Source organism: Macaca mulatta, chromosome 8 (genome assembly GCF_049350105.2).
Source record: "Macaca mulatta isolate MMU2019108-1 chromosome 8, T2T-MMU8v2.0, whole genome shotgun sequence".
NCBI lineage: Eukaryota > Metazoa > Chordata > Mammalia > Primates > Cercopithecidae > Macaca > Macaca mulatta.
The window spans coordinates 107,522,688-107,545,418 of NC_133413.1; the positions used below are offsets into that span (position 1 = coordinate 107,522,688).

Below are 22,731 nucleotides of genomic sequence, written 5' to 3' on the forward strand. Positions count from 1 at the left end.
GGCTGAGGCAGGAAAATGGCGTAAACCCGGGAGGCGGAGCTTGCAGTGAGCCGAGATCCGGCCACTGCACTCCAGCCTGGGCGACTGAGCGAGACTCTGTCTCAAAAAAAAAAAAAAAAAAAAAAAAAAAAAGAATAATTACTGATGTTTTTGTGAGAAAATGCAATGTCTTGTAGAAGACAATGGGTGACATCTTTAAAGTGCATAAACAAAAATCTGCCTACCTAGAATTCTATAATCAACAAAAATATTCCTCAAAAATGAAGATGAAATTAAGAATTTTTTAGACAAAATTTGATGAGCAAATTTTTCACCACTATAAGAAATGTCAAAAGGAATTTATCAAGTCAAAATAAAATAATGAGAACTCAGATTTGCACAAAAGAGAAAGTTTCTAAATAAATAAGTAAGTTGGACGTGGTGGCTTATGCCTGTAATCCCAGCACTTTGGGAGGCCAAGGCAGGCAGATCATTGAGGTCAGGAGTTTGAGAACAACCTGACCAACGTGCTGAAACCCCATCTCTACTAAAGATACATAAATTAGCTGGGCATGGTGGTGTGCCCCTGTAATCCCAGCTTCTCAAGAGCCTGAGGCAGGAGAATCCCTTGAACCCAGGAGGCAGAAGTTTCAGTGAGCCGATATCAAGCCACTGCACTTGCCACTGCACTCCAGCCTGGGCAACAGAGTGAAACTCTGTCTCAATAACATAATGTAACGTAACATAACATGACATAACATAACATAGCATAGTGAGTAAATATAAAAGGCATTTTTGTTTTTAAAATATCTTTAAAAGTAAATGGACTGTTCAAACAAAAAATAATAAAGATACAATGATATATTAGGAAAAAATGTACGATAACACCATAAAAGAAAAAAGAGAGTAAGTGGAAGTATACTATTGTAGAATCCTTAAATATATGAAATACATATCGAATGAAGACTGTGATAAATTAAAATGCATATTGTAAATGCTAGAGCAACCATTTTTTAAAAATGGTATAGCCAATAAGCCATAGAAAAGATGAGATGGAATTTGAAATGAAAAACCTCATATGAAATGAAAGGAAGAAAGGAACAGTGAAAGAACAAAGGAATAAAGAATAAAGTACAAAAAAATCAAGATGATATAATAGACAAACTCAATGTACCAGTAATTACATTAGGCATAAATAGACTAACCACACCCCATTAAAAGACAGAAATCATCAAACTGAATTTAAAAAGCAAGATTCAGTTATATGCTATTCACAAAAAAACACATTTTAAATATAAAAATAGCTAGGTTAGATATAAATGGATAGAAAAAGAGATACAGCAAATTCTGTATACGTGAAGGCTATCATAATTGTACTATCTGAAAAAGTTGGCTCAAAATAGAGAACATTATTAGAGAGGAGGAGAGACATTTTATAATGGTAAAATAATCTATTCATCAATAAGACACAGTGATCTTAAAAGTAAATTCACTTGCCAAAGTGGGCGGATCACAAGGTCAGGAGTTTAAGACCAGCTGGCCAACATGGTGAAACCCCATCTCTACCAAAAAAACAAAAATTAGCTGGGCGTGGTGGCAGGCACTTGTAATCCCAGGTGCTCTGGAGACTGAGGCAGGAGAATCGTTTGAGCCGGGGAGGTGGAGGTTGTAGGGAGCCAAGATTGCACCATTGCACTCCAGCCTGGGCGACAGAGCAAGACTCTGTCTCAAATAAATAAATAAATAAATAAATAAATAAATAAATAAATACAAAGTAAATCCACTCAATTACAAGCTTTGAAAACTACATGAAGAAAAAACTGACAGAATTCAAAGAATACACACATCTATAGTTGTGGCTGGAAATTTCAACACTTCTCAGCAGTTGTTAGAACAAGTAGCTGGAAAGTCTGGATATGGAAGATTCAAACAATACTATCAATTAAATTGATCAAATTGATATTACAGAATACTGCATTCAACAACAACATGGTGTACATTCTTTTCACATGGGATATTCACCATGATAGACTATATGCTGGGTCATAAAAGCATCTCAACAAATTTAAAAGGATTAAAATTATATGAGGTCTGTTTGTTGACCACCATGGAATTGGGTAAGAAGTCAAAAGCATTAAGATATCAAGAAAATTCCCAAATACTTGGAAATTAAATATCACACTTCTAAATAAGCCATAGATCAAAGAAGAAATCACCAGGAAACTAGAAGTTATTTGAACCTTATTGATAATAAAAACACAATATATCCAAGTGTATGGGATGAAGCTAAAGCAATGCTTAGATGGAAATGTGTAGACTAAATGCTTATGTTAGAAAAGAAGAAAGTTCTAAAATCAGTGATCTAGCTTCCACATTAAGAAGCTAACAACAACAAAAATATTAACCTTAAGTAGAAAAAATTAGAAATCAATGAAATAGAAAATAATAAATAATAAAGAAAAATCAATGAATTTTAAAACTGACTTTATGAAACAAAACTATAAAACTGATGAACTATCAGACTGGTCAAGAAAAAAGAGAAGATGCAAATTGGCAATCTCAGGTGTGAAACAGGACACATGACTACACACACGTTGTTAAAAGGACACAAAAGGACTCTAATGAACAAACATATACCAAAAAATTCAACAACGCAGATGACATGCATAAATTCCTTAAAAGACTAATTACTAATACTGATTCAAGAAGAAATAAAAAACCTAAATACCCCTATACATTAAATGAATTGAATTCATAAGCAAAAGCCTTTACTCAAAGAAAACCCCAGGCCCATGTAGTTCCCTAATTAATTCTGTCAAACATTTAAAGGATAAATAATAACACGACTATACAAACTTTAAGAAAACAAAGAGGTAAATACTTCCCAACTCATTTTATAAGCTGTATATGACACTGATATCAAAACCAAAGATATTTGTAAGAAAACTGTAGACCAATATCCTTCATGAATGTAGACACAAAAATTCTTAACAAAATATAAGCAAATTAAATTCAGCAATATGTAAACTGGATAATATACTATGTTCAAGTGGCATTTATCTTAGGAATTTAAGGTTGGTTTAATATTTTTAAATCAATCAATATAATTTACCACATTAACATAATAAAGGAAAGCATATGATCATTTCAGGAGGTGCATAAAAAGCATTGCACAAAATTCAACAGCCATTCATAATAATGACTTTTGGAAAATTAGGAATAGTAACAGCTTCCTCAAACTGTTAAAAGGCAGTGATGCCAAATCTTCAGCTTAATTATGAAAGATTGAATGCTTTCCTCCTACGATGAGGAATAAGACAAAGATTCTCATTCTCACCACTTCTATTTAAATATCATATTGCAAGTCCCAACTAGTATAATTAGACAAGACAAAGAAATGAAAGATTACAGATTGCAAAGGAAGTAGTGAAATTATTATTATGAATAAACAACAGGATTGTGTACTGTCAACCTAAATAACTAAAAGAGAGAGGCTCTGTGAAACAAAGATGTTTATCTGGGAATAGAGCATTGCAATGGAAATATGTATGCCATAGTAAACTATGTGTGTATTCAGGGAGATAAAGAAGACAAAGCTTTTTCAAGGAAAAAATGAGGAAGATTACATAATTGTTTTGCAATAATTACCCTTGACTACAGAGATAAATAAGAAGGGTGTGATGGGTGCACTAAAAGCCCAGACCTCATAACTGCACAATATATACACATCTTCTGCACTTGTACCCACTAAACCTATAATTTAAAAAAAAATTAAGAAAAAATAACAAGAGTGACACCTTCTGAGGTTGGACAGGTAGCTGCTGGGCAGGTGTACTTACAGAAGTAAGCTTTATGCAAAGTCGATGGTCCTTGTGCAAAGTTGTGGTTTTAGCAGTCTTTTTTGTTATCAGGCATGCAAGCATGAGAACCTTCTCTTCATGACCTTCCCTAGCTGTATTTGTTAGGGTTTTCATAACATTTATGGCTTCATTTTTATTCTGATAACTTTCACAGTACATAGAAAATCCTAAGAAAACTACAAACATATGCTACTAGAAGTAAGAAGTAAACTTGGCAAACTTCACAATATATAAAACTAAAGTTTATGTATGTATAATAACAACTAGCAAATAATATTTTTAAAATAACATCAAAGAACATGAACTACTCAATAATAATTTTAGTAAAGTACACTTAGGAGTAAAGTAAAATTAAAGTAAAGTAAAATTAGGAGATTTTTAAGCAGACTTAAATAAATGAAAGACAAATTTTGAAAAAGGAGAAAAAAAGTTTGAGGGCTTACTCTGATTTCAAAAACTTTCCATTCACCTACAATAATCAAAGTCATGTGGTATTGGCATATTGGCATAAGAATAGACAGATCAGTGGAATAGAATAGGTATGTGCATATATGGTCACCTAATTTTTTACAAAAGTACAAGGTTATTCAATGGGAAAAGGATAGTCTTTACAACAAATAGTGTTAAAACAGATATCCTTAAGGGGAAAAAAATGAACCTTAGCCCTTACTTCATACCCTGCACAAAAATTAACTCAAAATGGATCATAAACCTAAATGTAAAATCTTAAACTATGATAATTATAGAAGAAAATATAGGAGAAAAATCTTTTGACCTCAGGTTAGACAAACATTTCTTAGATTACTAAAGGAACTAACCACTTAAAGAAACTGATAAATTGGACAGCGTCAAAAGTAAAATTTCCACTCTTTGGAAGACACCATTAAGAAAATGAAAGGCAAACCACAGAGGAGAAAATACAGTGCATACATCTGACAAAGAACTTGTAATTATTACAACTCAATTAAAAGGAGACTAACAACTTAAGAAAAAATGAGCAAAATATTTTAACAAACATTTCACAAAGAAGATACACCAATCCCCAATAAGTACATGAAAAGGTGTTTGAGATCATTAGTCATCACTGAAATACAAATTAAGTCTAGGTGTGGTGGCTCACACCTGTAATCCCAGCACTTTGGGAGGCCAAGGCCAGCAGATCACTTGAGGTCAGGAGTTTGAGACCAGCCTGGCCAACATGGTGAAACCCCAACCCTACAAAAAATACAAAAATTAGCCAGGTGTGGTGGCACTCTACAAAAAATACAAAAATTAGCCAGGCGTGGTGGCACGCACCTGTAGTCCCAGCTACTCAGGAGGCTGAGGCACAGGAATCACCTGAACCTGGGAAGTGAAGGCTGCAGTGAGCCGAGATTGTGCCACTGCACTCCAGCCTGGATGACAGAGCGAGACTCCGTCCCAAAAAAAAAAAAAGAAAAGAAAAAGAAATACAAATTAAAACCAAGACAAGACATTGCTAACACTCACTAAAATGTCCAAAATAAACAAACTATGCAACAATGTGGATGAATTCCCAAATCATTATGCTGAGCAAAGGAAGCTAGACACAAGAGATCACACTGTATGATTCCTCTCATGTAAAAGTACAGGAAAGGCAAGCCTAATCCATAGTGACAGGAATCAAACCAACGGTTGCCTGAGACGGGGGTGGGAAGGAGTGGACTGAAAAGGGCCATGAGTGAACTTTTAGGAGTGATGGAAATGTTTCGCATCTTATTGCTGTGGTAGTTACACAAGTGTGTTCGTTTGTCAAAACTTGTCAAATGTACACTTAGAATGAGTATTTTCTATTCTATTCAAATTTTGCATAAAAAGCAGCTAAGTATTTTGTTGTTCATGATAGAAGCAATATTAGCACTTACTGTTATCCAGCTCTTTTCCAAGGTGTTGCAGCACTATGAATTCCTTCAGTCACTCAGAGAATTAGGAAATTGGCATGGGTTGTTTTGATCTGATTGGGCATCACAATAGGAGCTGACCTTTCTGTCTTCTGAGCTCTCACTTTGGATCTCATGATTTGTTCCTGGTGTGTAAGTCCTAGCTCTCCTATTTGGGCCTCCTTAAGGTTGGGTGCTTAGCCCAACTATCACAGTCCTTTGCTTAAAACTTTCTCCTCAGCTCCTTTTACGAACGTAGTTATAAGTTGAATGAATGCATGCCTGGAGAGCAATTGAGATGGACGACTGTGGAAAGCGCTGCTTTTCCTATTAGTAGAGATATTCAAGAAAAGGCTCAACAGCCACATATTAGGGATATTATGAAGTGATTTAAACATTAGATGATGGTTGGACTAGAGAAGTTCTCTCCCAGTCCTGATTATGCAAAAAGAAAACTTCCAAGGGGAGGAGACATTTCTCCAGGGGGACGTGAGTCTAAATATTAGGAAGGTCAGTAGCTATTCTGACAACCTACCCACCACAGACAGAGTGGGATTCACTACTAAACCAGCAGAGTGGTTAGATGTCTGTCACCAGGCACGTGCGGCTGAATCAGAAGAAAGAGAAAGATATCATTTTGGAAATTTACAAATGAGACAGGAAATCTAATAAAAGGGATTTCAAAAAGCACATATTCATATGAGAAGTTCCCTGGAAAGAAGAGATGGGTGCTGGTGCGGGCAGGGGCCATCTGAGGATGGCAGCTTCACGGAATTGCCCTCTCACTCCACTCTGGGGCCACGACTCCCCACTCCTGTGGTCTTCTCCCTAAGATGAGTAAATACGAATTCAGAACCAAGTAAAACGGCCTACACATCCTCTCACCAGACTCTTTTGCTTATAATCATCATCATTACCTTAAAGCCAAAGTTTACTCATCTGTAAAATGAGGATAATAATAATTATAGAATCATTGTGAGGCTCTGATAAGATAATACCTGTAAGTGTTTAGTACAGGCTCATAGAAAGTACTTAGTAAATCCTGGCTATGATTGTGGTTATGATTTTGTTACATGTTTCATCATTAAACCATATATCATTTCCTCCAGAGACAAAAAGTAGGAATGCTATTTCCCAATCTCTGTACCATGCTCACAGCGAAACAGCCTGTGCCATCCACTAACATATCCATAAACAATCTCCACTGCATTCCAATCAGGAACTTAGGGAAAATGAGGCTTTTTTCTTGTTAAGCTTTATCTGCAGAATCTCAAGTAGTTTTTAGCTGTGCTCTTTTATATTCCAGTCAACCTCATTTCCACAGATGTACTCCCCTAGATTGAAAGTTCTGTGAAAGCCGGCACGGAAATTATGCCCACCACTGTTTCTCCAGGGCCTAGCAAGGTACTTGGCACTTTGTGGGAGCTGAGTAGATATAAGATGAATGAATATGATGCCCTTTCCAAAATCCTTCTACGCAAGTCTCACTACATTAGCCTCTGCCCTGCTATGTATACAAAAATGAGTGAAAGGTTGATACACTGTAAACCTAACTGTGATCATCGAGTAGTCATTTAACCTCTTTACAGCAGCTGGGTGACTATTTCTCAGCTATATGAAATTATTAAATAAGAAATAATTCATGTTTCATGTTCCATGTCCTCCATCATGAGGCCTTTTTACCGGTTTAATTAGTAAAGGACAGCACACTTTCCTCCCCACCTTTTGTCAAGAATTCTAAAGGCTTTAGAGAAAAATGACTCAGGAGGTGAAACAGCAGGACTCCTGGTGTGATTTATAAACTTGTCACTGGAAACTATTTCAGGATCTGCAGCAGCAAATCTCAAGCATCGTTTACCTTGCCCATAATTCTGGAGTTTGAGTATAAATGATGAAACAGCTAATGGCATGTTACCCCACAAAGTAGCATTAGCTTCCTTTATCATCATCAGCTGTTTTTTTCACAAAAATGTGTAAATTGCAGTTTATCTCAGAGAAGCATTGGTCAAATGTACTTTAATTATATTTTGTGTGGCTACTGAGAATAATCACTGTTTCTTCATCATAAGGAGTGTCCTAAAAAATTACATTAATGAGGGTCAACCACAAACAGCAGTGGGAATTTAGCTACCTTTAAATGCTAAATTTGCCCCTCAGCTTTGTAGATTCCCTATAAATGAATTTCTTTGGGTCAGGATGTTTCCCTGAGCGTTGGCATTTAGTGGATATTCCTTGAATCAACCTTGTACTTTAAGTGAAGTGTATTTGCATTAAGAGCATATTCATTTCCCAGGCTGCTGCTTACACATTTGTTTCCCTTTGTTTTGGAATTCACAAAGCTTTTCATGGTTTGCTCATTCATTCCCTTACTGCATAATGATTTTCAGTAGGTTATATTTTAGAAGGTTTTGTGTCAAAAAAAAAAAAAATATTTGCATCTCTTCATCAGGTAGTCAGTTAAAGAGACTGTATTGAGCTGCCAAATGGGACACTGCCAGGTGACCAGGAAAGAAAAGCCTACTTGCATAAATAAAATGAAAGCATATTAGAACATTTAGGTAACATTCACCTGATTTTTCACTGTTGTCAACTTCTAACTGTGTTTCATCTTCAAGGATTATGGTTTGAAGCGAGGATAATTCGCCTTGTTTTTGTCTTCCTTGTAGTTCTTCCCTTAGAACCTGGTTTGGGAAAAACCTCACTAATATTTTGTAGCATCAGCCAAGTAGTTGTCATCTTTTTTGTAACCAATTGCCTTACACAAAAGCATAGGCACACTTATTTTGGATAAATCCATACTGTCTGACAAATAAGCAAATATGGAAAATATAAAGGAATCCAAAGGCTCTCACACTCAGATCAATTTTCTTCATTGGCCAGAGCTGCCTCTAAAGAAATTCATTTGACACCGTCTTCATTTTTCTGAACATGATACATATTATTCATTAGCATTTAAGCTTATATTTAATACACATTTTCAGATAGGATTTTTCTAGTAGTGAGACTTTTTTATATGTTTACCTACTATTATCCATGGTAGAGTTTCTTGTGCCCTTGACACTATGATATCTGGAAATGAAAAAAGCCCATTTTGGTTCAGATTCTTGGTCCCTCTAGCTATAATTCTACTGCTGACAGCGGCCCCTAGAGGCATTTTGTGGAGGGCCGCTGCCACTTTGACATCACCCCTAAAATTGTTGGGCACACCCTCTCTAAAATAATTTTATTTCTCAATATCGCTTAATCACTATGAATTTATACTAGAGTCCTTTAAAAGAACAATTTTAGCCTGCCCTACTTGTTGGGAAGAAGAGGGGAAATTAACAGCATCTTATAACTGGAAGGACCTTTATAGGTTCCCAAGACTGATTCCAATTCCAAATAATAATACCAGTCCACAAGTGGACCTGCTTATAGAGAAACACCTGTTGCTTCTGTTTTTTTGTCTCATATCCAGTTAGTTTCCCATTCACAGCAAAACATTCCCTTCAATCTCAAGGAAACTCAACCTTTTTGATTATTATTATAGTTTCATCCAAGTTTGAATAGGTAAAATATCCTCTTTTTCTTGCCTATAATTTTTAAACCTTTTTAAAGGTTGTAAAGAATTAGGTAGTCAAGACTTCTTATAAAGCCAGGGTTTCTTTTTTCCTAGACTCTTCGTGCTTAAGTGCTCTATGATAACATGTAGATGTTATAAATTCCTCAGCTTGGCCATGTGGAAGTGAAAACCACTGGTCAGGGGTGTGTGGATTCTCCCTTGTGACCTCTCTCATATTACTGTGAACCAGTTGGCCTCCAATACCATAAGCATTAACAATGGCTGACAAAATTGGGACTCCAGCTCCATTGTGTCACCTGGGCATCCGTGCAGCAGTCCTGCCAAACAGTCCTGCTAAACTATTCCAATTTCAGATGGGAATTTGATCAGAAACAGCATTTTCATGTAATGCTTCCCACTTGTCTAATTCCCTTGTTTCTGCTTTGCCAACATAATGAGCGGTGGGCATGAAGAGGTGGGGAAGATGTTTAAGTTCAAATGTCGTCTCTGCTAAAACCTGACTTCCACTGCACTGTGGCTTTATAACCTCCTTGTGTTTGTAGCCAGCTATCAAAAATCTGTCCATTTGAACATGATTATACTAAAGCATGATTATTTTAAAGCTTTCATTATAAACTCTACACTGGAAATAATCTTTAGAGTGTTTTCAGGTTTGAAAACCCATATGCACTGAATGTTCTCATGGTGTGCTCTGTCAGAAACAATTTTTAATGATGTTTTCTCAGTGAGCATCATTCCCCAGGTGTGGAGAGAACTGCAGAAAGGCATTTACAAGGAGTCACGCTGGCTCAGATAGGTGAAGGAAGAACTTTATTGACGTCAGACCATGAAAAGAGAGTGGGCAGTAAATTCTATATAGACAAAGGTGAAAACAATAAACTGAGCCTGATATATAAACATGAGTACAATTCAAAATAGAATGGTAAGGAGGTGTGGATGTTTCTTTATCACTATAAATGTTTTTGACACACCTGCACACACAGAAAATTATAAACTCAAAGATAATGAACCTAGAGTCATGTGGAGGGTGTGAGGTGGGTCAAAAGAGAAATAGAGGATATTAAGGAGTATAGGTAGGTATTGAAGAAGAGCTGCATTTTATACACATACAGACACATGCACACATATATACCTATATATACTCTTTCTGTCTCTCCATATATACATATATATTTATATTTTTGCACATGTAAATACATATATGTAATGTATATTTATTTTCCCCCAATACTCCTCATACCTAGAGACCATGAACTACATACAGAGGGAAGGCACACTTTCTACCTGAAGGCCAGCGCTTACATTGGTGATCAGTTTGTTCAGTTCTCTTGATCATTAGAGTATGTGTATAAAATCATGGATGGGAACTTTGTGAGCCATTTAACTTTTGCAAGAAGCATATGAATGTGATTGTTCTTTTAGAGTTTGTTAGGTGGGTGTTGGTAAAGTAATACAGTTTTCTAGATGATAAAATCATGAATCTCATACATTTCAAAAATTTTATTCAATCATTAATTAATGAGAATATCAGTAAGATGTTAAACAAATTTAAAGAGCATTTGAAAAACCAAGTCTATGCAACTTAATAAATATATATTAGGATAAAATTGCTGGGTTAGATAAAAACTGGTTAATGTCTTAGAAGCCAATAAACAGTAACTTTTGAGATATCTGTTCTATGGGACAAAATTCATTTTCATCTCTTTTAGACATCTGTAAGTTAACATGTAACTTCACTAAATCTGGGGCCTTTAATCAACAGTAAGCAGTGAGTCAAAATAAGTAGATTCTAATAAATAATCTTTGAGTGAACTTGGCCCTGGAATGACATTGAAAGAATGTACTGCCTACCTTTTTGCTTTATTTTTAAGTCATGAATAATTTTTGTAAGAGTGGAGAAAGGTATAAGAACATTCTGAGTAGTACATAATAGTGTTTGGATCTCAACTTGTATACTGCTATATGTTTACATGGTTTTGGTAAGGAGTACTGGCTTGTCATTCTCCAAGGCAGAAGCTGAGAGTAGAAGCCCCAGAAAGTGGGACTGACTTACCGTAAGTTGCTGCAGAAAAGAAGGATGGAGTCAATCTTTATTTCTGCTTTTGTCCCATTACACGTTAATAATTTTTTTCATTTACCCATTTAGTGATTCAACAAATATTTGTTAAGCACCCACTGTGTGCCAGGCATTGAGGATTGGGATGAAAAAGCCCCTGCTCTTAAGGAGCTTACATTCTAGCAGAAAAGACAGACAACAAATAAAAAAACCATGATAATATTGTTTCAGCTGGTAAATAGTGCTATGAAAAAGAAAACAAGAAGCAGCATCAAGGTAAGGGAGAAAATGAGTGACCACATGGAGGGGTGGACTTTAGATTGAATGGTCAGGAAGTCCCAGGAGGACTTTCAGGCCTGCAGAGTGTGGCCTGACCAGAGCGACGGGCTCAACATCAAGTAGGGCTGCCATTCATCTTCTGCCCACTGTGTGAATGTAATTCAAGTCTTTACTGTATTTCATGGTCCAGGATACCTCCAACCCAAGTTTCCATCTCCTTGTCATAAAGTAGAATAGGGGTGGAAGATCAGAGCTGCAAACAAAGCAATTCATACAAATGGTTTCCCACTGCAGAAAAGACACATTTACTGGGATAGGGCAGTGAGAGAAGGTACAGAGCATGGATTTCAGATCAGAGACACATGGGTTTGAATCCTATTTCTACCACTTATTACTGTATGACATTAGACAAGTTACAGAGATCTATTTTCCATCTGTTAAAGACACATGAAGATCCCTCCCTCATGGGGCCAATTCAATGAAATCATCTCCAGAAAGTCCTCAGTACACAGAAAGCACTCAACAAGTAGTGACTATTATTCTTGCAATTCCCCTATATGGGGAGTCTGTAGTATCATCCTCATGTAGTACTGATTAACTAGTCCTAGTTACTGCTGCCACACAGTTTTACAACCTTACAGAAAGATGACTCATTATCACACAGTTCGGATACCCTGGGACCTGCAAGTCCACCAGAGGTGTTGGTGTTGACCTAAACTATGTGGTCAAAATTATCCCCATAGCCAAGCCAAGGTTTCCAAAGAGACTGAAGGTACATAGGCTTAGTGGCACACCTAAAACTTTTTCACCCAAGTTTGCAGATTCTGGGGTAGCTTGAGAGTTTAGAAACTAAAACTAGAACACTTTTAATGGATTTTTGAGGATTCCTTTTTTTTTTTTTTTTTTTTTTTTACTTTCTGGTCCTGTCTTGTCCTTTGTTTTCCTTTCCTTTTTGCCCCCTCTTATGAGTTGAGTTGCTTTTTCTTCTAGGGAGCTATGTGTTAGGAAACTGTTAATGAACTGCTTTTGAGTCTAATTTTCAGTAAGATTTAATACAGTAGGGATTAAACTTCCCCCTTGAAAAGAGAGATTAAGTGTCTGCAAATCCCATGAATTGATTTTCTAATTGTTTTGGTAATAATGTGTGTTTTTTTTCATTTGCTAATGTTGCTGAAAATAATAATAGTTTTGATTAAATTTAAATGTATTTTTAGTATTTTAAGGATTCTAGAGGGACTAAGTTTTCTTGCAGGGGATATGTTAAGACCATAACATTCTTCCCTAACCCATAATTATTATGATCAGGGAATGTCTATAATACATTCCATGGCAATTAAATTGCATACCCCAGACTGTTCAAGATGTGTTTATAAAAGGAGAAATGGATTTCCCACAGCTGCTCGCCTGTGAATGCATCCTTCACACAGAACCACAGTAGCCAGTGTATGCACTAAAATAACAGACTTGAATTTAAACTTTCAGTGCTTTCGAATGTCTTTCAAAAACTTCTCATAACACAAATTGCTTAATTTGTGTACATGAAAACTCACTGATTACATATGAATGAGAGTCAACCTACAATAATGGGGACTTTGAGAATCTTTGTGTATGTGCCCACCCATCTCTTCAGGAATTAGCAGGTATTCAGTCTTGTTCCAACATTCTGCACAAGCCGCAGTCATTAGTGAGAGCACCCTGTGAAGGCTGGAATCTGCTGTGAACAGTGTGGGGCACCTCGGGTATTTTTTATAATATTCATCAGATGGTCTTCACCCAGTCACGTAGCTGGAAAATATTTTCTGTGAGATGAATGTTTACAGAAAAAAAAAAGAAAGATTCATAGAGAATAAGAAGGAGCAAGGGAAGGGGGAAGAGGGAAAATAATCCAAACCAGGGTCAGGTCTGTGATACAGACTAGAATCACAGACCAGCTGTTCCATCTTTAACAGCGATCGTCACAACCTTGATTTATTAAATTGGAATTTAAATCCTCCAAGTTGTAATGAATTGATCATGATGCTGTTGATATGGACTGGTTCATCTTTGTGGCTGTATAACAACTATAATAAAGAATTAATTGAGCACCTACTAATCCTCACAAGCTTCTTGGAAGCTGGATATCATTAGCCCTATTTCATAATTGAGGAAACTAAAGTTGAATGGCTTTACATCATTCTTTCAAAGTCACTCAGTTTTTAAGCAGAAGAATTTGAATTTGAACCCAGCCCTACCTGCCTCTAAACCCCATATTCTCTCAGCTGTATCTCCCTGCCTAGGTGCAACGGCTCCTTGGCTGACATGCAGAAGGATATGTCTTCACATTCTTAAACTCCAGACCTCCCTTGGAAATAATTTTCTAATGGTGAAACTGCCCTAATAATGCTGTAGTTTGTTTCCAAGGGAGAATATTTGCCTTCAGAGCAAGCTCCTTCTACCAGCTTTCTATTTCATAAATGCATTTTATGACTCCCTCTTCAGAGCTCATATACCTGTCAGAAGATCCTGTGCAATTTATCCCTGGGGATAGTTAACATTCCCCCCGACCCACCCACCTTGCGATGTCAGGTGCTCTCAGAAATGGAAGTGCAGGATCTCCCTCAGTGCCTGTCTTTTAGATCAGTAGCTGTCACTGATAAAATGTCCTTGGAACTAAAGAGACAAAGTTGCAAGCCAGCCGGTGGGCCCACCCTGGTATATCCTGCAGTTACCAGCATTCTCACTAGTGATAGAAGATGTTTTGGAGTTGTTTTAGTTTTGTAGAACGTTCATGGGAACTTAGATGATATCTGAGGAAATGCCTTCTTCAAGTCACTAGTTCTAAAGGAAGGCAGCCAAATTCCTTCAGTCTGAGAATTTTGGAGCTCTGAAGAGGGCATGGACAAATATTTCTTGCCTCTCTTTTTGAAATACGGAATTTGGAGCCTTTGTCTGTCAACCACCATGCAGTATCTTTAAGAAGCCCTGACTGGGAAGGAAACAGCCCCAAGTGTTCCAAGCTGTCTGCTGGAATAAAATGTCCCTTCCTGTTTCCTGATATCCACAATCCTAATTCATCCTCCATTCACCCTCAGTGACTTCTTTTCTTTGAAGGTTTTTACTCTGTCCTTGTACATGAATTTGACATTCACCTGATGCTCTGTGGGGTCCAGAGAGCATGTACTTCCCACCAGCTTCAACTAATTCTAAAATGTCACAGTTTCTGTTAAAGTGCTTTCTAGCTACTACCAGAATAAACATACAGATTTGTCTCCCCTGGGTGTGCTGTGAGTTCATGGCATAAAGTATTTTCCGGTTTTAAAATGGACTTCTGGCCTGTAATCCCAGCACTTTGGGAGGCCAAGGTGGGTGGATCACGAGGTCAGGAGATCGAGACCACCCTGGCTAATGCGGTGAAACCCTGTCTCTACTAAAAACACAAAAAATTAGCCAGGGGCATGGTGGCAGGTGCCTGTAGTCCCGGGAGGCCGAGCTTGCAGTGAGCCAAGATCGTGCCACTGCACTCCAGCCTGGGCGACAGAGCAAGACTCTGTCTCAAAAAAAAAAAAAAAAGACTTTGAGCTTTTCTGCTGGGAAGTGTGGTTATCTGTGCCTTCTGGAGGTCAAGATGTCATCACCTGGCCCTGGTCCCTCTCACTTCTCCCCAGACTGGACCTCTTCTCCAGCTGTATACTCACCTTCGTGGTTGTTCACACAATTTCTCCTTCAAGTTTTTTGGAGCATCTCCCTAAGGTGCAGCTCTAGTCACCCCACCTTCCTATTCATCTCCCGGCCACCATGGCTCCACATTTGTGAACTACATTCAGTCTATTTTCAGCCTTACATTTAGGACCTTCACAAGTGGTTGCCAACTTTATCTGCCAATAATTAGCCCAAGTTACCCCCCAATATCAACCAAACTGGAATGCTCGCATGTTCTGTTCATCTGGAAACCTGTGCCTATATCTGTGTGTTGACATCCTAAGTATTCCACCCCAGAACAAGGGGTTTATGGGAGTAGATAGGGGAAAACTCTGGTACCAAGTTGTAAGAACTTGGGTTGGGCTTGGAGAAAACCTAGATGGCATCCTGGGGCAATGGATGGCTCAAGAACAATAGCAATGTCCAGTCCACAAGACAGGAAGTAGGGGATTCAAAGAGGGAAATCCTAGCAATGTGGTTACCAGAAACATAGAAACATCCGTCCCCTTCCCTAATATAGTTATTGGATATAATAATAATTGTCTTTTTATAATACATGACTTAGCAGGAGGCAAAATAAGCGAATTCCTCAGAGGTGAGAAATAATAGAAATAACGAAAATCTATAGAAGTAGGAAAACCCTGGGGCCTGGCATTTGTCTGCTAATCCCTGTTTGCCTAGATCATTGGGTTTTACTGAGCAGTGAGTGCCTCTAGGACAAGTACAAAACTTGGGGCCACTAATGTGCTTTATAAGATATTGATTAACTTTAGACTTATTAAGATTAATATGTAACCTATAATTTCCAAGGTCCCCACTGCCAGAATTGAAATAAAGCATGTAACTTCCAAACTATAGAGTTGGGGAGAAAATGAATGAGAGGAGGGAAAAAAATCAACCCAAACGAAGGCAAGAAAGAAAGAAAAAATAAGAAACCTAGAAAACACAATAAACAGATAGAAGCAAAAACAAATTCAATTCTAAACTATTCATAAGAGAAACTCCTAAAAGTATGAGACAGAGAAAGGCTGCCAGTAAAATGATAGGAAAGGACATACCAGGGTAATACTCTGCAAAAAGAAGCAGGTGTGTCTATCTTAAATATTAGGAAAAACTAGACTTCCAGAACAAAAAGCAATGCTACAGATGAATTTTCAATTTTCCAGGGATACCTAATTTTAAATTTGTATACCCCTAACAACATAACTTTGAAATATATTTTTAAAATTACTGGAACTACAATATATTCAAAATCACGAAGGGACATTTTCACACATCTCTCTCAAAACTGATGGGTCGAATACACAATAAATCAGTAAGGAGTTAAAAGGTTTGAAGAACACAATTAAGAAGCTTGATCTAATGGACTTACATGAGCACTGAAAGCACATTCTCTTCAAATACATATGGAACATTTACAAAAATGTATCATATAATAGGCTATAGAGCAAACATCAACAAAATTCAAAGAATCTGTATCATATAGTCAATGTCCTCTAACAGTTAAATTAGAAATCAATAATGAAAAAATAACTTAGAAAACTTCATACTTTTGAAAATTAAAAAATGCATTCTAACTCATGAGTCAAGGAAAAAAGTCAAACTACAAATTAATAAATATTTAGAACTGAATTGTCATGAAACTACTAATGGGAACTGGTAAGATACAGCTAAAGCAGTATCGAGGGAAGATTATAGCCTTACTGCAGATACTAGAGACAAAGTACGTCTGCAGAGTAATAGTGAGTGTTTAACTCCAAAAATTAGGAAAAAAAAGCAAGTAAATTCAAAGAAAGGAGAAGTAAAATAATATAAGCATAATATAAACTTAGGAGCAGGAATCAATGGAAGAATAACTACTAAATAATAGAAAGTATCCAAAAAATGAAAGTCATCATCTTTTCTTTTTCTTCAAAATACTAGTAAAACTGACAAACTGCAAGCAAGATTTAAAAAAAAACGAGAAAACACTGATAATCAACATCAAGAATGAAAAAGAGGGCATCACTATAGGTGCTGCAGACATCAACGAAAATTAAAAATAGGATATTACTGACAACTTCATGCCAATTATTTTGAGCATTTGGGCAAAACTCACAAATTCCTAGACAAATGTAATTTCCATAGTTAATTCAAGAATAAGTGGAAAACCTGAATAGCCCAATAACCATGAAAGAAATTGAATCATTAAAATTGTTATCATAAAGAAAACATCAGACTTTGACGGCTTTGTTAAAAGTTCTACAAAATAACCAGGAAATAAATAATTCTAATCTTACACAAACTATCCCAGAATGTATATAAAAAAGAACGAAAACCATGTTATGAATCAGACACATCCTTGATACTAAAACTGGAGAGTCACAAATAGAAAATGTAGGTTTTTCAAAATGAAAATTTACAATAGCAACAAAATATATAAGCCATCAAAGAAAGAAAACTAACAAAAGATATGTAAAACTGTTATAAAACTTTAAAGACATTACAGAAGACAAATAGAAACATATATCAACACACCATTTTCATGGATAAGAACACAATATTCTAAAAAAAAGATGTTAGGTTTTCCCCCAGTTTAAAATAGATATTACCACAATTCTGATCAAAATCCAAAAATACTTTTGGAGTATATTTAGATGGTTCTAAAATTTATCTGAAAGAGCAAATGGTTCTGAATAATCAAAACACTCCTGAAGAAGCAGGAAGAGAAAGTGAGGGAATTTGTCCTAAGGGATATCAAGGATTCTAAAGTAATAGCAATTAAGATAGTGTGGCATTGTTGCAGAGATAGACAAATAGATCATTGAAACAATTAGCACAAAAATAAACATATAAGGAAACTTAATATGGCACAATCGGTACCACAGATCAGTGGGGAAAGAGGATGTACTACTAATCAATAAATGTTTCTAGACAATGGAAAACTGAAAATAGAATCCTACCTCACACCCAACACAAAAATCATTTCCTATTCTGGGTGGGTGAGAACTTAAAAACAAAAATAAAATCTTTTTAAAATTCAGATTGGAATATCAGAGAATATCTTTATAACATTAGGGTAAGGAAGGACTTCTTAAGACATAAACAGTACAAATCTTACAGGAAAAGATTCATAAATCCAACTACGTTGAAAGTAAGAACACTTACTCATCAAAACACACACTAAACAGGGTAAAAAGATGAGCCACAAACTGGGAAATGATATATACAAACTTACTAACAGAAGAGTAGTGTCTAAATTATGCCAAGAACTCTTACATGTCAATAAGAAAAAGACAAATCCATTGAAAAATGGACAAAATGCATGAACAAGAACTTCACAAAAGAGAAAACACACATAAATGACAAAAAAAATCCATAGTTAAAAACATACTTAATCTCACAATTAGTCTCACTTTTAAAACTGAGAATGAGCTAACATTTCACACTCACCAAATTTACAAAAATTAGTTTGACAATATCAAGTGCTGTAGACTATGTGAAGCAAGAGAATGACTCATATACTAACAGTGTAAGTGTAAATTGAAAAGGAAAACATTTTGGAATTGCATGGTAAAATTGAACACACACATACTCTATAGCCCAGCAAACCACTCCTACATTCAAAGCCTTGAGAGTGTTGGTAGCAACACGTAACAGAAAACTGGAAACAACCTAAATGACCATTGTTGGTAAAATGGATAAAAAATAAATACAAAGAGGTAATGTACTGCAATAAAACATGCAAATACTACAGCTATACACAACAGCATAGATAAATCTTATCTATGTTTGGATGGAAAAAGCAAGCTGAAGAAATATATCTGGAGGATATGGTTCAAAAGTAAGCAATATTAACTGTGTTATCTGTACATGTATATTTGTTATATATAGTCAAATACATATATGTGGTAAAGTATGAAGTGGTAAAACTGTAGAAAAGCAAGGAGTGATTAAGAGGCAAGGCAGGCTAGTGGGTACCTCTGGAGGGAGGAAAAGATCCGCAATGGGCAGGGGTGTCATAAATGGGTTTCCAAGATACTAGTAATATCATTCTTGAATTGAATTATGGACATATATATATACTTATTATTGTCACCCTTTATAATATACATTTATGTTCTCTACAATCTTATGTGTGTTTGGTATATTTCACAATAAAACAGTCAACCAACCAATCAATCAAGCTAGCTAGAGGCTAAAGAACTGCAACTAGAATCCGTAAGATGAGCCTAGTAGGTTTTCAAGGATATATAAGAGACAGTGAAGTTTCCCTGAGGCTATGATCCATGACTGAAACTAGCAAAAGGCTTCCCACTTGAATGAGAAGGAAGCTTTGAAGTGGGGCAGAGACTCCTGCTGGTGCCCTTGGAGGTTGCTGGGGACATTATGACTCTAGGTAGTAAATGGATGATTTGAGAAGGAAAACTTGAACAAAGGGGTATTGACTTTCTTTTGTATCCAGGAAGGTACATGATTTGCAAACATGCAGATACAAAGAAGATACTGTCTTTTTATAAATATGAGGCATTTGTCTCAGTTACTTATACAAATAAAAGTTTATTTTCCCTTATATCACTGGAAATCCAGAAGAAGGCGGTGCAGAGCTTCTTGAGAGAGTTAGCAATATTTTCTAAATGCAGGCTACTTCCACTCTGCCATTTTCAGTTTAGGGGTTTTTTGCCCCATGAAGCTCCAAAGTTCTCATCTGCCTTTAATGCAGCATTAGGGGTATTTTCCCAACTCTTCGTCAACGAAGTTAAAGATTTTTCTAGAACTCACCCACAGCTGGGTACTCACATTATAGTCATCAGAATGGTGACACATGGACATTTCTTGCTGCAAGAGAGCCTGGAAAAGTAATTATTTTGCTATTGCAGAGTGTACAATAGGAGCAGGCAAAAGTGAAGAGGGAGAGGTGTGTGTATTCAGCAGTGTCTGTCAAAATACTCCACTAAGAATTCTTCCTCTTTTATCTGCAGGAGCCAGTCTACTTGATGACTTATACAAGTATTTCTTCTTCCATCACTCCCACGGAGACACCATGACTGTCATGGATCCAAAGCAGATGAATGTTGCTGCTGCTGTTTGGGCTGTTGTTTCCTATGTTGTTGCAGACATGGAAGAAATGCTGCCTAGGTCCTAGAAACAGTAAGAAAGAAACATTTTCATGCTTCTGGCCAGGAATCCTGGCTCTGCAACTTTGGAAAACCCCTCTTCACATAACAATTTCATCTAATTCATCTTCAAAGCGCAACTCTATTTCATGTTTTCTGTTATTATCTTTCTTGATACTTTCCAAATTCTCTGATTCTAGAAAAAGGAATCATTCTCCCCTCCCTTCCACCACATAGAATCAACATATGATAGGGATCACAGCGAGGGCATTTCTTTATATCACCTCTTAAAAACATTGTTTCCACTTTAAAACTAAACACAATAAATTTTTGGAAGATCTCTGATTTTTATGTGTTCATTTATGAACATAAACATTAAATATGAAAATATGGTTTATATTATTTATTGAAGGAGTAGAAGAATTACTCAATTTTAGTATGATCTTAATTGAATATATGGAGGCATTTGACTTTCTAATTTGTATATTTTCATATTATGTGAATTTTAAAAATGAACTTAGGAATTTTTTAATTTGCAGGAAAAAAGGATATTATCATTTGGGGAAAAAATCAAGAATATATAATTCAATTGCCTTATTAAAGATAAGTACTAGGGTCCGTCACTAGATAAATAGCAATGCAATTTTGCATTTATGTTTTATATATTTTACACAACATTTCCATGAAGTTGGTGCTTATTCACAATTTGCTGATGACATGATTGAAGCTCAGAGAGGCTCAATAATATTTTCAGAGCCGTCTAGAGCAAACACAGTAATCCCCATCCTCTCTGGAGCCAATTTCTACTATTTTTCCTCACACAACATCCAATATTCAATAAAAAATTACAAGACACACCAAAAAAAAAGAAAAACAAGAAAAAATGAACTTATTGTCAAGAGATAAAGCAATTAAGAGAACAAGACTAAGAGATGACCTAGAAGTTTGAATGATCAGAGGAGTTTAACCTAACTATGATAATTATGTTAAAGATCTAGTAAGAAAAATAAACCGCACACATGAACAGAAGGGGAATTTCAGCAGTGTTGGAAATCATAAAATGGAGTCAAATATGTTAAAAAATGCAATGTCAGAGATATAAAATTTTTTTGTCAGACTCATCAGCCAACTGCACAAGGCTGCAGAGAGCATCAGTGGACTTGAATATATGCCAATAGAAATTATCCAAAAAGAGAAAAGAAAAAAAAAATGCCAGAGTGAATCATCCAGAAAAAAAAAAAAAAGCCAGAGTGAATCATCCAAGAATTGTGATACAATATCAAGTTGTTCTAGTATGTGTGTAATTGGATTTTCAGAAGGAGAGTACAAAGCATCAGTTGTATTAATGATAATAAAACGATTGAAAGACAGAGTAGGATCTTTCGTTTCTGATGAAGTAGCACACCAGTACTCTAACTGGCCCTTACACTGAAGATGACTAAAAATGCTAGATAATATTTGAGAAACACCTTATTAAATATATGAATGAACTGATTAACAAGAATATTAGACAAAAGACTAAGTATCAAAAGACTATATACCAAGAGATACATAGAATATTTTTTGCTTTTTAAGGGTTTTGAAACTTTAAAATATATATATACATATGTGTGTGTGCATGCGTGTTGTTTTTGTTTTGTTTTGTTTGAGACAGTATCTAACTCTGTTGCCCAGGCTGGAGTGCAGTGGTGCAATCTCGGTTCACTGCAACCTCCACCTCCTAGGCTCAGGTGATCCTCCCACTTCAGCCTCCTGAGTAGTTGAACTAAAGGGTGCTAATTTATGTGTGTGTGTTTTGTTTAGTTTGTTTGTAGAGACAGGGTTTCGCCACATTGCCCAGGCTGGTCTTGAACTCCTGGACTCAAGTGATCAGCCTGCCTCAGCCTCCCAAAGTGCTGGGATTACATGCATGAGCCACTGTGCTCAGCTTTAAATATATATATATATATATTTTAATTCCAATAGCTTTTGAGGTACAAATGGTTTTTGTTACACAGATGAATTGTATAGTCGTAATGCCTGAGATTTTAGTGCGCCCCTCACCCAACTAGTGTGCATTGTATCCAATATGTAGTTTTTTATCCCTCACCTCCCTCTTACCCTCCCCGCTTCTGAGTCTCCAATGTCCATTACACCACTCTGTATACCTTTGTATACCCATAGCTTAGCTCCCACTTATAAGTGAGAATATACAGTATTCAGTTTTCCATTCCTGAGTTATTTCACTTAGAATAATGGCCTCCAGCGCCATCCAAGTTGCTGCAAAAAACATTTCATTCTTGTTTGTAGCTTACTCAGCAGTGTTCCATGGTGTATATATACC

At 36.3% G+C, this 22,731-nt stretch overlaps 1 protein-coding gene across 9 annotated transcripts in view; it reads left to right on the forward strand.

Annotated features, from left to right (window-relative positions):
- Positions 1-20,753, forward strand: part of CPQ (carboxypeptidase Q) — a 492,586-nt gene extending 471,833 nt beyond the window's left edge. For all 9 annotated transcript variants that reach the window (XM_077943878.1, XM_077943882.1, XM_077943876.1 and 6 more), the window contains one exon: positions 20,274-20,753. In XM_077943878.1, the coding sequence (XP_077800004.1) occupies positions 20,274-20,437 (164 nt within the window). In that variant the 3' untranslated portion in view covers positions 20,438-20,753. The remainder of the gene's footprint in view (positions 1-20,273) is intronic.
- The last annotated feature ends 1,978 nt before the right edge of the window (positions 20,754-22,731 follow it).